The following is a 17,572-nucleotide window of genomic DNA, read 5'->3' on the forward strand; positions in this document are numbered from 1 at the left end:
TAATGTGCTTGTCCTTTTGTGTCTTGCCCTCCTTGTGCAAGGTGTCAATGGTCGTCTTTTGGACAACTGTCAAGTCAGCAGTCTTCCCCATGATTGTGTAGCCTACAGAACTAGACTGAGAGACCATTTAAAGGCTTTTGCAGGTGTTTTGAGTTAATTAGCTGATTAGAGTGTGGCACCAGGTGTCTTCAATATTGAACCTTTTCACAATATTCAAACTTTCCGAGATACTGAATTTGGGACTTTCATTAGTTGTCAGTTATAATCATCAACATTAAAAGAAATAAACATTTGAAATACATCAGTCTGTGTGTAATGAATGAATCTAATGTACAAGTTTCACTTTTTGAATGGAATTACTGAAATAAATCAACTTTGTCATGATATTCTAATTTTATGACCTGCACCTGTAGAGATCTGGCTGCTAGCTGTGACAGGCTTCTGGCATGACAGTTAGTGTTCTGCCAGCTTTGCTGTGCATGTGCTGCCAGTTAAAGTAGCTGTTTTTGTTTTGTTTTTTTTTGACACAGAATGGTGTACGCAGTTAACCAAATATAGCATTTGAGTATGAGTAGAGTAGAGTAGAGCAGGGAGATGGCCAAATAAAAAAAAAAAACTTGCACCACCACTGTGCTTCTTTACTTTCATTACATTGCCTGAAGTAAATATAATAATCTATTCATACCTGGTTAGTTTGGATGAAGAAAGTGCTAATTAAAATGCTTTCTTTGGTTTTAAATCAAGGCTTTAAATGATTATTTTATGGCCATCAAAGTAGGCCATGTGAATGACAAGGATCTACTCTATACAGCATTCGTCTATTTTTTTTTTTTTTGTAAATTTTCATACATTTTGCAGGGAAATTGTATTTTGGTATGCAAAAACCTTTTTTGAGGTTTGCTTTGTTTTTGTTTGTAGCACACAAATGGTTTCACATTTCCAAGAGTAGTTTGAAACATAAGCACTGAGCTTTTCAGTGAAGGGCAAATGCTGTTAGTCACAGTGTTAATTTGCTCCGAATTAGCTAATACCAATTTTGCAAATTTTGACAACTTCCCCAAATCCTCTAATGCTGACTTTGGAGCCTCCCAGAATAACGCAATAGGAGCCCCCAAAGCTGCCGTAGGCAAAGCTAGCATCCCCACTACAGATAAATATGCAGCTCTGGCTGACCTGGATAACATCTTTAGCTCTGCTAAACCTGAACAAGGTAAATTTTCCTGCCGCTGTATTTGTTTTGTAGACTTAATAGATGTACACTTTAACAATTTATCATGTTGTTGTAGCACACATATAAATGTATATGCAGAAAAAAACCCTTAGAATAGAATCTTTAAATAAAATACACTGTGTTCTTGGTAAAATGTTATAAGACAGGGTTATTCTAGAACAAATATAAGGAGTGCTACAAGTGCATTGAAGTCCCATGGCCTTCTTCACCCATCAGTTTCTTGTAATACTATTCAAAGTCCAAGAAAAGGGTATTTGGCAAACTGAAAAAATAAATTTAGAAGAATTGTTTCAGAAAATAGCAAACTTTGTTAACAAATTGTGAAGCATATTACCACACCTCTGCGGTTATATTATCATTGGAACATTGAAATAGACAACAGCATTTGCCCTGGCTGAATATAAATGTTAATTATTTTGAATATTTGATCATGATGCTTTGTATACCTAAGCCTTCATTAAATAAGAGACAAATAGTGAGACAGAAGTCTTAGATTTTTTTGGAGAGATATCAACAAGATGAAAAAACGTGGCTGTCTACAAGATTATATGACACAGTATGTCACTGTTGAGTTTGTAAGTGCATATTAATTATACATTGTCTTGTTTTAATAACATGGTTATTTGCACAAAATAATAGATTTTTCATGGCACTAGAGTACTTTGTTCATTTTAGGTACCTTTTTAATTATAGTTGCTTGGGTGTTGTCAAAAAGTTATTGATGCACAGTAAAGTTAGAAAACAAGCAAGAAAACTTTGCATCCAGTACTGGTTAAAGCAAAAAAAAACAACTTTAATTGGATGCAAGTCCATTGTCATCTCCCTGTTATTAGAGAGAAAGATTTATGAGTATAAAATGCTTAAAATACCTAACGTTTCTAGCTGAATTTTTACTCACACTTACTTTGACACTGACTTCTTCATGTTCATAGGTCAAAGGAAAACAACTTAGTCATTTATACTTTAGTTATGTAAAAATTTATTTAAGAATGTTATCTATGGCTGCGGTGGGTTGGCACCCTGCCCAGGATTGTTTCCTGCCTTGTGCCCTGTGTTGGCTGGGATTGGCTCCAGCAGACCCCCGTGACCCTGTGTTCGGATTCAGCGGGTTGGAAAATGGATGGATGGATGTTATCTATGGAAACAAATATTTGGAAATTTTTTCTTCTGTAACATACAAGACATCATTTGGAAATATTTTAACTTCATTTACAAAAATGTGCTTTGACTAATTAGAAAACTGACTCCTTGAGTTACATCTTTCTGTATGTAAAATGTACAATTACAATTTTGAAAAATGTACTAGCATTAAGGTTAAACTTTAGATTTGGCTTGTATCATTGCAAGATCTATTACATTTCTTTTTCTCATGTGTTAAACAAATTATTTGCTACAACTTTACACATCATTTAAAGTCATAAATAAAATCATTTTTTGGTTAACTTTGTTATTGTGCTATGAAGACCAAACATTTTACTGGCATTAAATTTCCAGTATCTTTATATAAACATTAAGCTCATAATCTTCTTTCTTCCTTGGCAATTTTACCCCACGCCACATATGAGTTAGCATTTTTGTTTTTTTTATTATCTTCACCTCCAGTATACTTATAAAACTGCTAGATTCATGTCTGGTGGAATATTTTTCAGCCTGTCTTTTCCAGTAGGGTATCTAATTCCCAACTACCTAACTGTATTACCTTCATTTTCCACAAGTAATAAGTTATATTTAGTCTTTGTGAACATTGTCTTGTTTCATCCACACCGTGCCACCTCGCGTGTTCTCCTTTCCTCGCATCAAACTGATGCTGGTGGTGAACTTTGTATTCCAGGTTCTGTGAAAACACTGAAGTACAACTTCAGATGAATTGATATACTTTTTAAGCAAACTGAAGCACTAGTTTTCAAATTAACCTATTTTGTGTTACACGTACTGAAAAACTATAAATGATTACAAATTATATTTTTTTAGTGGGCAGTACGGTGGCGGCTGGGTAGCGCTTCTGCCTCTCGGTTAGGAGACCTGAGTTCGTTTCCCAGGTCCTCCCTGCATGAAGTTTGCATTTTCTCCCCGTGTCTGCGTGGGTTTCCTCCGGGTACTCCGGTTTCCACCCCCAGTCCAAAGACATGCATGTTAGGTGCATTGGCGATCCTAAATTGTCCCTGGTGTGTGTGTGTGGGTGCCCTGCAGTGAGCTGGCGCCCTGCCCGGGGTTTGTTTCCTGCCTTGCGGCCTGTGTTGGCTGGGATTTACTCCAGCAGACCCCTCTGACCCTGTAGTTAGGATATAGCGGGTTGTATAATGAATGGATTTTTTCAGTGATTTATTATATAGTCATCTGGAGGAGAGAAAGAAACAGCAATTCGTATTTTGCTAGAAGCATTCAATAATGTACAAAGGGCAGGGACGTAATCAGTGCGAGAGCGTATGACCCGCACTTACTGGGAATTCCTCGTTTGTGGGGAACAATTGCAAGCCCCGGTCTCCATCACGATTGGGGTTCAACGGCTTACCCACGCGCCTCTGCGCTGGATAGACACACGTTGATCCATTCAGTGTAGCGCGTGTGCAGTACCGGACATCCTAGGGCATCACAGACCTGTTAATGCTCAATCCCACGTGGCTGAAAGCCACTTGTCCCTCTAAGAATTTGGATGCCGACCGCTCTTGGGTCGTGTAACTATTTAGCAGGCTGCAGTCTCGTTTGTTTTCTAAATTAACCAGACAAATTGCTCCACCAACTAAGAACGGCCATGCACCACCACCCACAGAATCAAGAAACAGCTATCAATCTGTCAATCCTGTCTGTGTCCGGGCCAGGTGAGGTTTCCCATGTTGAGTCAAATTAAGCGAAAGGCTCCACACATTTGTGGTGCCCTTCCATCAATTCCTTTAAGTTTCAGCTTTGCAACCATACTCCCTCCGAAACCCAAAGACTTTGGTTACCCGGTTGGCTGCCCTGCGGGTAATGGGAATGACACCGCCGGATCGCCAGTCGGCATCGTTTATGGTCGGAACTACGACGGTATGTGACCATCTTCGAACCTCCGACTTTCATTCTTGATTAATGAAAACATTCTTGGCAAATGCTTTTGCTTTCGCTCGAATTGTTGGTGGGCGTGGCTCTGTCGTGCGTGTGCCATGGTCAGCTGCTTTGTGAACTGTTGGTGGGCGTGGCTCTGTCTTGCATGCATCTTGCTTGCCATGGACTTAGTGAATTCTTACAGTTGCTGGGTGTGGGTCTGTGAGTTGTCGTCGTATCCCATGGTCTTAGCGTTGGTGGGCGGGTCTCTGTGTTGTCGGCGGGCGTGGCTTCCGTGAGTTGTCGTTGTATCCCATGGTCTCAGCTTTGGTGGGCGGGTCTCTGTGAGTTGGCGGGCGTGGCTATGTTGTGCGTATCCCATGGTTGTCTTGCTTGTTCTGTCAGCTTAGTGAATTATAATATAGATTATGTATTAAACATTAAAAAAAATTGTAATCTTCAACAATATTCCCATATTCCCATTCCTAAATGGCTCATATTTCTGCTAAACCTTTTAAATTCATGCTGAAAGCTTACACTTCAATCATGTAATTATTTCTTCATTTCAGATTCATTGTGGTGGCATATAGAGCCAAAATTACAAAAATTGTGTCACTATCCAAATACTAATGGACCTAACTGGGCTAGTGAAGCATCATCTGGAGTGCTGTATTCAGTTTTGTTCTCCATATCAAAATTTCACATAACCGTGTAAGACAAAAAAATAAAAACACAGAGGAGAGTCATTAGACTGATTCCAGGGCTAAGAAGTATTAGCTATGAGGAAGTACTGAAGAAGATGAACCTTTTCAGTTTAAAAAAAAAACACAGTTTAGAATGGGACTTTATTGAAGTGTTTCAAATTATGAAAGGAATTTGTAGTGTAAATCTCAGGTGTTACTTTAAAATAAACTCTGCAACAAGGACAAAGAGACACATTTAAATACTTAAGGGCAGATTTTGCAAAAATGAGGACAGCGGAGGTGCTACCCAAGTAGTTAAAGAGCAGATAGCACAGAGTAGAATTGCTCAGTTCCTTATACCTTACTCAGACTTCCCCCAAAGCAGCCATGGTATGTTGTTGCTGTTAAATAATTGCATGTTACCTACTGTAGTCTGCATTATAACCTACTGTACATTAGCCTATATTATAGTGATCATGCTAATATTTCCATCCTTTAGGGATGCAGGTTAAGATAATTTTTTTTCTAATTCATAAATGATACATTCTACAACAATATGCAATTTAAACATTCATAAATAAATAAACCTATCAGGCTGTATGATCCATAGCCATGGTACATATTTAAAAGTGTTTTTTCAGTCTGTTTTCAGTTATGTTGTTATCTTTCTTGATCTGGAGTGAAGTAATAATGAATACTGTAATATTCCTTTTTCAAAGAAATAGATTTATTTTGATTAGAAGCATGTGTTTCATATCAATACTAGAAGAAAAAAATAACGCAAAAGAAAACCACATTTTGTTAACACTTTCTATAGTAAGTAATTGTATAATTAAGTAATGTAATTAATTATATACTTACTTTTTTTATAAGTAATGAGTAACATAACTAAGTTAATTTTACCAGTTAACGTTTCCCAACTCCAGTCACTTATGATTTTTTTTTTCTGTATCTAGATATCCTCCTTTGAACAGCCAGTGCAAATAAACTAGTATACCTAAGCATCTGGTTGAGTAAACAGTGAGAAAATCAATAACGTCTTTTTTTTTCATTTTTATATCACTTAAAAGTCAGAATTATTGACTGAACCAATCAAAGTCCTAGACTAATTTACATTGTGATGTGTTTCAAAATTTAAAAAAATACTGAGCTGTTTACTGATTAGTATTTCGCAGTTTATTCAGTTGTTTCTATTCATAACTATTCAGTAAAGTGAAATAATTTAATATCCACAGGCGAATAATAATTAAAATTAATCACAGAGTTATTTCTGTTTTATAGAAACATTAATATGCTTGAAGGAAATGTGATAAATTATGATTAACACACAGATAATTTCGATTAAAAATTTTAATTGTGTGATTAATCTTAATTCAATTCTTTAATCAAAATTGCAGCCCTTATTGTGAGGTCTTTTTAATTATGTTGAATTTCAATTAGTTCTTAAATGACCTAATAAAATGCAAGTCATCTGTCATTTGAAGGCCATTGAATTAATCTCTTATCCAGGTTTATCCCAAAAACAGTCCTACCTAGGATGGCAGTGGTGCCCATAATAAAAAGATGAGCCTGTCTGTGTGTTTGCAGCCCCAGCTTTTGTCAAGCTATCACGTCTCTGGTAACATAATCTATGATGAAGTGAAAGATCTGGAATCTGTTGCTTTTGGAACAGACTCACGCTGTGGGTCATATTATATTATTTGGATCTGAGCATGATTTTTATTTATTTATTATTATTATTGTTATTTTTTTACAAGTGTCCTTTATTTTACAATTTGTATTTGGTCACTACCCTACATTGCTATTGCTGATTTCAGATTGGACTAGCACATTTCAGTCTGGGTCACTTTGGCTGCTGAGTTTTGTAGGATGACTTGTTCCACTGTTTCACTTTCTGAGTCTTTTCTGACCTCTGGGAGCCATGTGTTAAGAAGCTCTTGTGCTCTTCTCTCTGGTGTCCCTTCCTGTATTTTTGTGCTATGTTTTTTCACATACTTTTATAAATTGCAGTCTGTTGATAGTCTGGATTTAATTTCCAATTGCACTTTTCAGGTGTTATTTGTGGCTGTAAGAGATACAAGACAAGGGTTTCTCATGATTATTTAATGAATGTTGGCAGGAGGGGTATTTCAGGTTATGTTGGCGTGAGAGTCCTATGAGTGGTTTTCATTGCTTGTGCTACAAGAAGTGTTGAGCTGTGGTGACACGGTTAAGCCCTGTGTTAGTTTCGTTCATTTGTTTCCTTAAGTTTCTTACATTTTCTCCAATCATTGTTTCAGCTAGCATAACAGTTGCTTCATGGAGCATTAGACATAAAAGCTCAAATGTTAAAAGATGAAATGTCTTTGTCTCTGGCAAATAAGATAGACTTTGGTTTCCTTAAGGAATTTATCCTTAATAGCTGAATATATGCCTTGCTTTGAAAGCAAATGTTATAACTCTTGTGAAATCAAACCAGTCAGATTTAAAAAAAAATTCTGAAGTAATTCCTCAGCATTGACTTAAGTTTCCATGTGAATCCACCATTAAGTTAATTCCCCATCTCTATTCATCAGTGTAACTGTCTTTCTACCTTTTTTCTTTTTAAGTTCACCTATGATATGTTTGGTTGATACTAACCGATGAACCCCACCACCAAAAAATTATTTATTTTCTCCTTCATTATGTTTTGGTACATTTTTATTTCAGTCTCATGCCATCTTTGTAATACTGTAAATCCCTATTTTCCTCTTTCACTGTGTACCACCTGCTCAAGGTTGTATCCTTTATTTGAAAATGTTGATTTTTGCCAAAACATCTCTTCCAAACTAGACATTCATTTCGATTAATTCTTGTTCAAGAATGACACTGCATTTCTCTACATTTCACTATCTATAAAGATTGATCAACGATTTCATATAAGCATTTGCAAGAGGTATCACTCATTTTAAATAACATTTTTCCAAGCTTGAGTCATGTCTCTCCCCTTTAGAGAGCGTTTGCCTTCATGTGGTGGACCCAAGTATGAGTATTTTTCTTACCAGATACCTTGCAAATACATATGCTGCTTCCCAGAATTGTTCAATTTAAGGTCCACCACACATGGGCTTGATACTTTGTGTCTGAGACAAAACACAGTAAATTGTTGTCTCTTAGGCTTGGAAGGTGGAATTCTTTTGGCCATATTTTCATCATCAAACCTAAACTGGGGGCGATAACTAATAAACCACTTAAACAGACTTTGTAGTTATTTTTGAAAAGTTCCAACCCATCTTAAATCTAATTGAAGTTCTTTTTTAGGAAGGAAGAAGCTTCTCTATTAGACTCCCCACTTTCAATGACTCAACCTGGGGAATCTTTAGACTCTGCAAGTAAAGGTGGATTGTCGGGGCCTAATTGTCTTCCTCTTGAGCTTTTATAAAACATTTGTAAGCAGTATGTTGTCTAAAACACTTTTCAAATGTTTAAACTCTTCATCACCTCCACAGAAATTAATTCCTTGATTATTTTAGGAATTTTTGCACATATTTTAAAACAGGAAAACAATCATCTAGTTGTTTAGACTGCACTTTAATTGTTCAAAGTGCTACCCAATTTCTTAAGTAAACTCTAATGTTAAGTTCCTGAAAGACTTTCCAACCTGACATCCACAAATACGTTTATTTTGATCGAACCAGTTTTATTCAGTCCTGGAATGCTTCTGAAAATATTTACCACATCTTTTTTAATATCGAAGGAGCCTCATTTGTATCGTCCTAGGCTGCCATCTCCCACTTTGACCAAATAAATTAGGCATTTTTTTGGTAGGCTCCAGGTTTCATGGAGTTCATGATAGAAATTCTTAATATTATTTAAAACTATTTCTTCCTTCCCTTCAGCAGTCGTATTATGGATTACAAAATCTCGTAACACTTTTTCGTTTAATAAGGTGCCAGAGAAGGCTGTCCTTTATCCTTCAATCTCTTTTTCTGTCTTAAGCCTCTAACAATAGACCAAATTGAACTGTATCTGATCACCCCATCAGTTTGCTCAGTGTCTTCCAAAGAATCTCATTGTACATCAATGACATCCTCCTTTTTCAACAATTCTCCCTCGGATCTCCCTGATTTACTTTTGGAGGTATTGGATGTACATCCTCTGTTCTGCCTGGAGTTGAATTAGCCCTTTTTGTTAGTGCCTTATCATGGCTATCCATGGAACAGTGCTGTTTTCTGTACCCTTATTTTCTATTCTCCCCTTCAACTCACTAATAAAAAAATTGATGTGTCTTGTGTCCTCTGTCTGGGCTGTCTTTATCTTTATTTATTATAGCAACTATCTTAAGGGATCTGGGTGGTATTTTCTCTTTTTATGCATTTAGTCTTTTGTTCCTTCACAATTAGTAATTGTTTCCCTTTTACATTTGTTGAACTGAATACAAATTTGATCACAAAAATAATAACAATGTAATTTCTTTTGGAAAAAAAATGGAGGTTTAGTCTTGTATATAGGGCTTTACTGCTCTTATTTGATTGTTATTATTATTTGAAGCTTAGTATTTGTGCTGTAGTAGTACATTTTCTTTTTTGTGCTGATAATGAATAGGCTGTTTTTCTTTTTTGTGTATGCCTGTGTGCGTAGCAGAGTAATGAAGGCCTATTTTTATTTTGTCACATGGGTGAATCAGACATGTCTAACATTAAACCTTGCATTTATATATACTGTCTTTCCAACTGTAAGAGGCTTCAATGGTTTGGATATCAGATTACACTAAATTTGTCCATCTGTGAAACTATTGCATTTTGTTCTCTATTTCATGACTGAAGATCTTTAATTGTTCAATAAAAAGGGGTACATGTTAAAATTTGCGGACACCATAAGTACTACTCCACTAATAAATGATGAAGGTGAAATCTTCATCATACCATCGAGAAAAGCTTTAACCTGTCCCTCTTTTCAATTTAAAGCCTACACACCTTCAAGAGATTAGATTTTATATTAACTTAATTTTTCTTTTTTCTTCTATTTTTTTTTTTTATTTCAAGGCGCTGGTGGACAGGCGAGTAATGTTAATTCTGCTCCTGCTTTAGCACCCCCAAGCCACCCGGCTTCTATAGGAGGAGACCGATATGCAGCCTTAGCAGAGCTGGACAGTGTTTTCAGCTCAACTGCACCAACTAGTAATGTCTATAGTACAACTAGTAGTGTTAGCAGGTAAGTATATGTTGATATTTTGGATTTCCATTGTGGAAATTATCCAAATATTTTAAGTAATGGGTGCATCCATGGTGTTTTCTGGTTGTAGCAGTGTCTTTGGGACAGGAGCTACACAAGCACAGAGTCAGCAAGCAATACCAAGCATCCCTGCTGGATTTGGAGGTAGGCTGGAAAGTAAGAACATAGTTGTACCATATTTATTAATAAAGGTTGAAAATATTATAATTTTTGATAATTGTACTATTCAAAAGTTCTACCACTTAAAAAAATAATTTTAAAGCTTGTTTTGTTTTTTGTGAAAACACTATATAAGTTTAGGATAAGCATAAACATGAATGAAACTCTAGTTATATTTCTAAGACCCTATCATTCTGTTGATTATGACTATATTCCCAATGTTTTTGGCTAAAAGGTACCGTCAAACTGTGACATTAGCTGTGATTGTGCTACATAGTAGGCTGCAGACAGGAATGTAATTAAGACAGACTCTTCTGACATAATGGTATCACCACTCCATAAGACTTCCCTCTACAGGCTGTCACACCATGATTTTTTTTTTAATGTAGTGCATGCTGTTCTGATTTTTTCTGTTTCTACAAGAATGGTTTCTTAGCTGCAACTTACCTTTTAGGATTACTTTGAAGACTTTCTCACAAAGTGAAATTGTGTACTGCCAGATGCTGAACAAGCACTTTTCTGGATTTCCTTTTGAAATGTTAAAGGAAGTGATTTTTGGTACTGTTTATCATGTAACACTTTTTCTGTCTTCAGTTTATCTAACTTCTTCATATTTCTTTATGACTGCTTGAGCACCACATCTTGAAAACCTGATTTGTTGTGCTGTTGTTTGCTGACTATATCCTTGTCGAAACAAAACTACAGGTTTACTGTATGTCTTTGAAAACATGTTAGCTTACCCATTTCTAAAACTCTGCCCCAGTTACCCTATTATTTGTAGTTAATCACAATATTGTTTTTAAATTACTTAACTAGCACACCATGTTCCATTAATTACTTTGTTATTAATTTAAATCAGATGTGCTGTTGGTGGAATTAACAAAACACTAAGATATTACATTAATACTTTTTTGGAAACTGTAAGAAGCTCTTCTCACTTTATTTATTATAATATTATATAGTGTTTATGTGAATGAATAAACACTGCACAAATGTGAATATTTGAATAGTACTGTGTATACTGCTTATTTAATAAAATAAGCTCATAACCTTTTGACTATGATAAATGCTGCTCTCTCCCTATCTCTCCTTCATGTCATCTATTGGTATTTTTCAGTCCCAAGGAATTAACTTCAGCCAATATTGTTCTTGACATTTATAGCAATAAGTCTGTTTCCAATTTAAAATAAAAATATTTCTAAAATACAAATGCAAAGCAATCTAAAGTGAAAGTTTTGATACTTTGTCAAAATGATTTTTTGCTGCATAAACAGATTTCAGCTAAAATGTTATGCATAGTCAAAGGTTCCAGATACAGTATTTTTGATTATATTTGGGCATATGTTATTTGCTGTTTTCACTTTTGTGTTTTATTGAAATAATATGAAAATATTTAATACAGTAGCCCTATTAATGAGCACAGCTAATGTCACCTGTTCGTGTTATATTGTCTAAAGATTGACTTTTGATGCTTTAAATTGTTAATTTAAGGTTTTTCTTACAACAGATGTATTTAGCATTTATGGACTCAAATTGAAAGAGTTTAGTTTCTGGCCTATCTGACTGTACCTATGCTGCACACTGTGTTCTGCTAATGATTTCACCTGTGAAGTTGTTTTTGTCAGCATGGGTACAATGGTTGTGTTTAAATATTAATAGTGTTTTTTACTTTTTTAATTTAGACGTTTACATTTTTTATTTAAACGTTTAATTGTAATGCGTGTTGGAAAAAGGAGATCCGTTGATAAAGTTCTAGGAAAGTGAGATGTTCTTGATTGAAGAAAAGTGCTTCTGGTGCATCTAAGTTTTATAAAAGAGGGATTCAAAGAAGGGTGAAGGTCTACTGTCTGGTGAAAATTCCACAATAAACAGTGGAGGTGTTTGAGTGGCTTTGAATGCATGTGAACATTTTATGTGTTGTATAAGCGTGTTGAAAGCTGTAACTCTTCTGCAGTTTTATTAAAATAATTGTATTCTTTCCTATCGGTTTTTTTTTGTTGTTGTTGATTTTATTGCTATTAAATTAAGTTTTACTGTTGCATATAAAACCGAAGAAGCAAATGCCTGGAAAGACGAGTCCCAGAAATTAGGGTTGTCACAATACCAAAATTTCAAACCTCTATACTAAGTATTCAAGCTCGATACCATTTTCCATACCCAATATAGTATATTACAAAACACAATAAAATGTGTATTTAAATAAATTGCAGTTCTGTATGCATTAAAGTCTTAACATTGATGAAAGGAATCAATAGAAAGTTTAGTCTTTAAATGCAGATACTTCAAGTACTGCATATTTTGTAGAAGGTAAAAGTTCTGTAAACAAGAAAAAGTAAAGTTTAAATCTGGTCAACATTTTTTTTTTTTATATTGATGAAAACAAATACTGTTACTGATGTAGTACAATAAAATGTTATAAATGTCATTTAACATAAACTGAATACATATTGCAATCTTTTGTAAACAGTATGCATATTATATTGAAACAAATATTAAACCTTCAAGTTAAAAGAACATTAATTCTGTAAACAACTATTCAGAAAGCTAACACACACACAGACCACTAACACATTTAAAAGCTTTGCATAAATTCAAACAATGCATATTGCATTTTTGTATTTAAAAATTGTGATGTCTTTGTAATTTCCAAATATTTTGAAAGAAAGATAATCATGTCAGTGTTCTCTTCCTTGAAAGGTGATGGCTTGCTCTTGCTGGACTACAAATGAGATCTGACATATTAAATACTACACATGCTGTAAAGCACAGTTGGAAGTTTATGAACACATGGAGGAGTAGTGCCACAGTTTATGCAATTGAGCACTGAAAATTTATATTACTGTGCATTATATAGTAAATGTGATGAAATAAAATTTTAAATTTGTTCCTAATAAAATAAAGGAAAGTAATGTACTACAGCAACACACTTCACGGTGAGTTCTGAAAAATCGAGTGAGCAATAGAGTGTTTGTTGCCCATCTTGCCCTGAGTGAACATCACAGAATGAAACTAGTCTGCAAGTAAAAACATTTGCAGACTCCTGTCCTGATGCGTTAAACATTAAAATAGCTACAAAAAACATTTTAACCTACAGAAAAAAAAAAATGTTGCATCCCTACTTCAAACACAACTGTTTACAGGCTCATACAGGTACTTATTAACATTTCCATATTAGAAATAAGATCCCTCTCGAAATTTTTGTATTGACTCACTTGCCAGTGTTGCGTTCATCTTTTGGTTTTCTGTCCCCATTTGCCGCAAAGTCGGAGCACTTACAGACGCCACACTGGCTTCCCTCTTATGAAAGCTGTGACACTGCTGAAGTAAATCGAGCTATCGAGAGCTGGAAGTGCTTATTAATATGGGCTGTAGAATTTATACCATCACAAATTTGTAATTTTAAAATGTTAAAATTGGTACTTATCAATTTTTCGATGCTTTTGACAACTCTAGTTCAAATATAGCCCATCTTGGAAGTAGACATCCCATCTGTTTCATAAAACACCCTAGATCCCATATATCTGTTCTTCAGTGCCTTGTTACAAATTTCACCCACATATCTGAACTTGATGTAATAACTGTTTTAGTATTTAATGTACAATCACAGTATCTACTCCAGCACAAGGCAAGCAGTGCACACAGTATCAGACTCCTGCCGTTTATACGCACATGAATGTCATCCCCAGTATTAAGCATGTTTTTTACTAGTAAAATTGTTTGAGTTTAGATTGAAACCCACATTACATACTCACTGAGAAGTATCTGTTGAAGCTTAATGCTTCTAACTCTGGGGCTCATGTCAGGGTACAGTGTACACCTCATTTCAAACCTTATGTTTGAAACACATTTTTCCTTGATGTTACTCCACTGCTCCATAGTTGAAAATTACAAATCAAACAATTCAGACATGGTTAAAGTGAACATTGCAGACTTTAATATAAGAGAATTTGCATACATTTCAGTCACGCCATTTGGAAAGTACACTGTTTATACATGGTCCGCTGTATTTCAGGGCACCATAATGTTAGGGACATGCCAATGGTATATCTATTAAACCAGTCATATTTAGTACTTTGTTGCTTATGCCTTGCATGCAATGACTGCTTGAAGTCTATGATTCATAGACATCTCCAGAGGCTGAGTATCTTCTCTGGTGATGTTCTGCTAAGCCTCTAATGCAACCATCTTCAGTTCCTGCTTGTTTCGGGGGCTTGTCCCCTTTAGTTTTCTCATCAGCATATGGAAAGCATGTTCAGTTAGATTTAAATTGGGTAACTGGCTTGACCATTCAAGAAGTTTCTTTTTGCCTTAGCAGTATGTTAGGGATCATTATCTTGTTGTAGGGTGGGTTGGGGGGCATTTACTGGAACTTAAGCAGATAAGATGTTTCTATACCCCTCAGAATTCATTGTGCAACTGTCATCAGCAGTTCTGTTATCCATGAAGATAAGTGTGCCAGTTCCTGTGGCAGCTGTATCTGCCCAAATCATAACACCCCCACCATGATCTTTAACAGATGAGGTGGTATGCTTTGGATGTTGGACAGTTGTTTATCATCTCCACACTTTGCTCTTGTCATAACTCTGATACAGATTAATCTTTATCTTGCCATCCTGTTTTTGTGGCTAAGTAGTGGTTTGCTAGTCGCTGACACTTGCAGATCTTCCTCCTGAAGACTGATGTTCAGGACTTTTTCTTTACTATATTGAGAAATTTCTATCATTAACAGTGGAAGTCTTCCTTGTCCTACCAGTCCCTGTGTGATTGCTGAACTCACCAGTGTCATTTTAATGATATTCCAGGCAGTTGATTTGGATAATCCCAAGATTTTACTTGTGTCTCTAATGGTTTTAATTATGCCTTTCAACCTCATAGTGGCTTCTTTGACGTTCAGTGGTACAGCTCTTGTCCTCATGTTAAGTAATGTAATGTATTGGTCGAAGAATGCCTAGGTATCTTATGCCCGCGCTAATGAAGCAGTGAAACACACCTCAACATGATTGCAAACAGCACTGTATCACACTTGATGTGTAGCTTAAATCCTGTCCTCGCGTTTGTTTAAATAGAACAAGATGTAGCAAAGCAGGATTGTTTCAGGCACTATATTGTAGCAAGGATGTTAACTTTCTGAACGCAAATTAAAAAGAATCAACTAATCGATTTAATTATTGGGTATAGCCTTTTTATGTGAGTTAATCGAATACTGTTTCCCAAAAATCAACTAGCCAAATGAGCTCACAGCTTTTCCCATTGCTTTTGTTTAAAGTGTTGATATGGTCAGTGAGCAAGGTCACATTTTGTGACTGTTAATGCACTATTTCGTTTCTAAGGTCATGGACGCAACAGTGTGTGTCAATGGATGCATTGCTGTTATGATTAGGGATTCAATAGTGCAGTTTTGAAATATCACTGAGGTTTAGAAATGTGAATAAAAAATGTGTGCTACAGCTACGTTTGTGTTAGTGTGGTGAAGTTAACAAAAAACAACATATATAGTGCTATGTAAATGTTTGGGCCCCCCTCTGAGGTTGCATGATAATTTGTCTTCATAAGAGAAGATCACAGCAATATGCCATTTTTTACTATAGAAATGTAGACAAGGGGATGTTTATCAGACCATAATTCTCAGTGTAGCATAATTGAGTTGTATGAAATAAAATGTAAAAAATTGGATGTGCAAAGGTTTGGGCACCCCTTTAATTGCGTTAATTTGAAGAACTGTAGTCATTGCTGACAGGTTGCAGCACAAAATTGCTTTCATTAGCTCATTAGACCTTAAACTATAAAGACAGATGCAACTATATAACATAGGTAATTGCTAGTTGTGCTTGTACTTGGTTCTCTCTCAGAGAATGGCAACATGGTAACCTCTAAACAAAACTCTCTACTGACCTAAAAAACTGAGAGAATTCGTCATTATGAATTAGGTGAATGGTATAAGAAATTATCACAAAGGTTTGGACTGTCTGTCTCCACAATCAGAAATATAGTTAGGAAATGGAAGACCACAGGAACAGTTTTTGTGAAGGAAAGATGTGGTAGGACAAGAAAAATATCTCAAAGGCACTACCAAAGGCTGGTTAGAATGGTCACAGACAAACCACTGACCACCTACAGAGAGCTATAAGAACATCTGACTGCTGATGGTGTCATCGTATATAGTTCCATAGTCCAGCACAGTTTGTACTGGGAACAGCTCAGTGGAAGGGTGATGTACAAGAAGAGTGGCATGAGGTATGCAAAAGCGCATCTGGACAAGCCAGAAACATTTTGGAAAAAAATACTGTGGACAGATGAGACTAAGGCAGAGTTGTTTGGTCACAACCAGAAGCGCTAAGCATGGCAAAAAAATCATATAGCATTCCAGGAGAAAAACTTGCTGCCTGCTGCAAAATTTGGTGGAGGGTTCATCATGTTATGGGGCTATGTGGCTAGCACAGGTACTAGAAACCTTTTTACAGTCAAGGGCCACATGAATTCATCCCAGTATCAGCAGATTCTTGACAAGAATGTTCAAGAGTCAGTCACAAAGTGAGTTACTCCAGGGTTGGATGTTTCAGCACGACAATGATCTAAAGCACCGTTCAAAATCTACCAAGGAATTCATGCAGAGGCACAAGTACAATGTTCTAGAATGTCCATCCCAGTCCCCAGACCTGAACATCATTGAAAATGTATGGATGGATTGATTGATTTGAAGCAGGCTGTCCATGCTTGGAAGCCATCAAACCTGACTGAACTGGAGGCATTTTGTATGGAAGAATGGTCCAAAATACCACCAGTCAGAATTCAGGGACTTGTCAGTATCTATAGCAGGCGTCTACAGGCTGTTATTTCAGCAAAAGGAGGCTCTACTAAATATTGATGGGATTATTCCTTTGGGGCACCCAAAATTATGCACCTGCCTATTTTTGTTTACATGCACGTTAAATCTGTTCTGTTGGTCCAAGAAAAAAATATTTCACTACTAAAATGTTGCTGTGTCCATAAGTTATAAAATATGTTAAAATGAAGTTTTTGCCTCAAAAACTTAACAAATTATAAATTGACAGTGAATTTTATCAGGGGTGCCCAAACTTTTACATAGCACTATAGTTTTAACTGATTGTTAACTTTGCATTGAAGGCCACTAATAATGCAGCACATTTTGGAGGAAAAGTAAGGCCTGTCAACATGTCTAGGATATTGTTACTACCTTGAAATAAAGAAGGTGGATTTGCTTCTTCTTCACTGTGGTCAAGCAAAATAACACTACTAAAATAAATCTTTTTTGTTGTTGTTTTAA

At 35.8% G+C, this 17,572-nt stretch overlaps 1 protein-coding gene across 9 annotated transcripts in view; it reads left to right on the forward strand.

The window, feature by feature from the left end:
* The window catches only part of agfg1a (ArfGAP with FG repeats 1a), a 153,564-nt gene that overhangs the window by 122,057 nt on the left and 13,935 nt on the right, over positions 1 to 17,572 (forward strand). For 4 of the 9 annotated variants that reach the window (XM_051923025.1, XM_051923020.1, XM_051923022.1 and 1 more), the window contains 2 exons: positions 9,939 to 10,107; positions 10,199 to 10,284. The exons of 3 other annotated variants lie outside the window; for them this stretch is intronic. In XM_051923025.1, the coding sequence (XP_051778985.1) occupies positions 9,939 to 10,107; positions 10,199 to 10,284 (255 nt within the window). The remainder of the gene's footprint in view (positions 1 to 9,938; positions 10,108 to 10,198; positions 10,285 to 17,572) is intronic. 2 more of the 9 variants (XM_051923021.1, XM_051923023.1) reach the window with 1 other exon arrangement.

This window comes from Erpetoichthys calabaricus, chromosome 2 (assembly GCF_900747795.2).
Source record: "Erpetoichthys calabaricus chromosome 2, fErpCal1.3, whole genome shotgun sequence".
Taxonomy (NCBI): domain Eukaryota; kingdom Metazoa; phylum Chordata; class Cladistia; order Polypteriformes; family Polypteridae; genus Erpetoichthys; species Erpetoichthys calabaricus.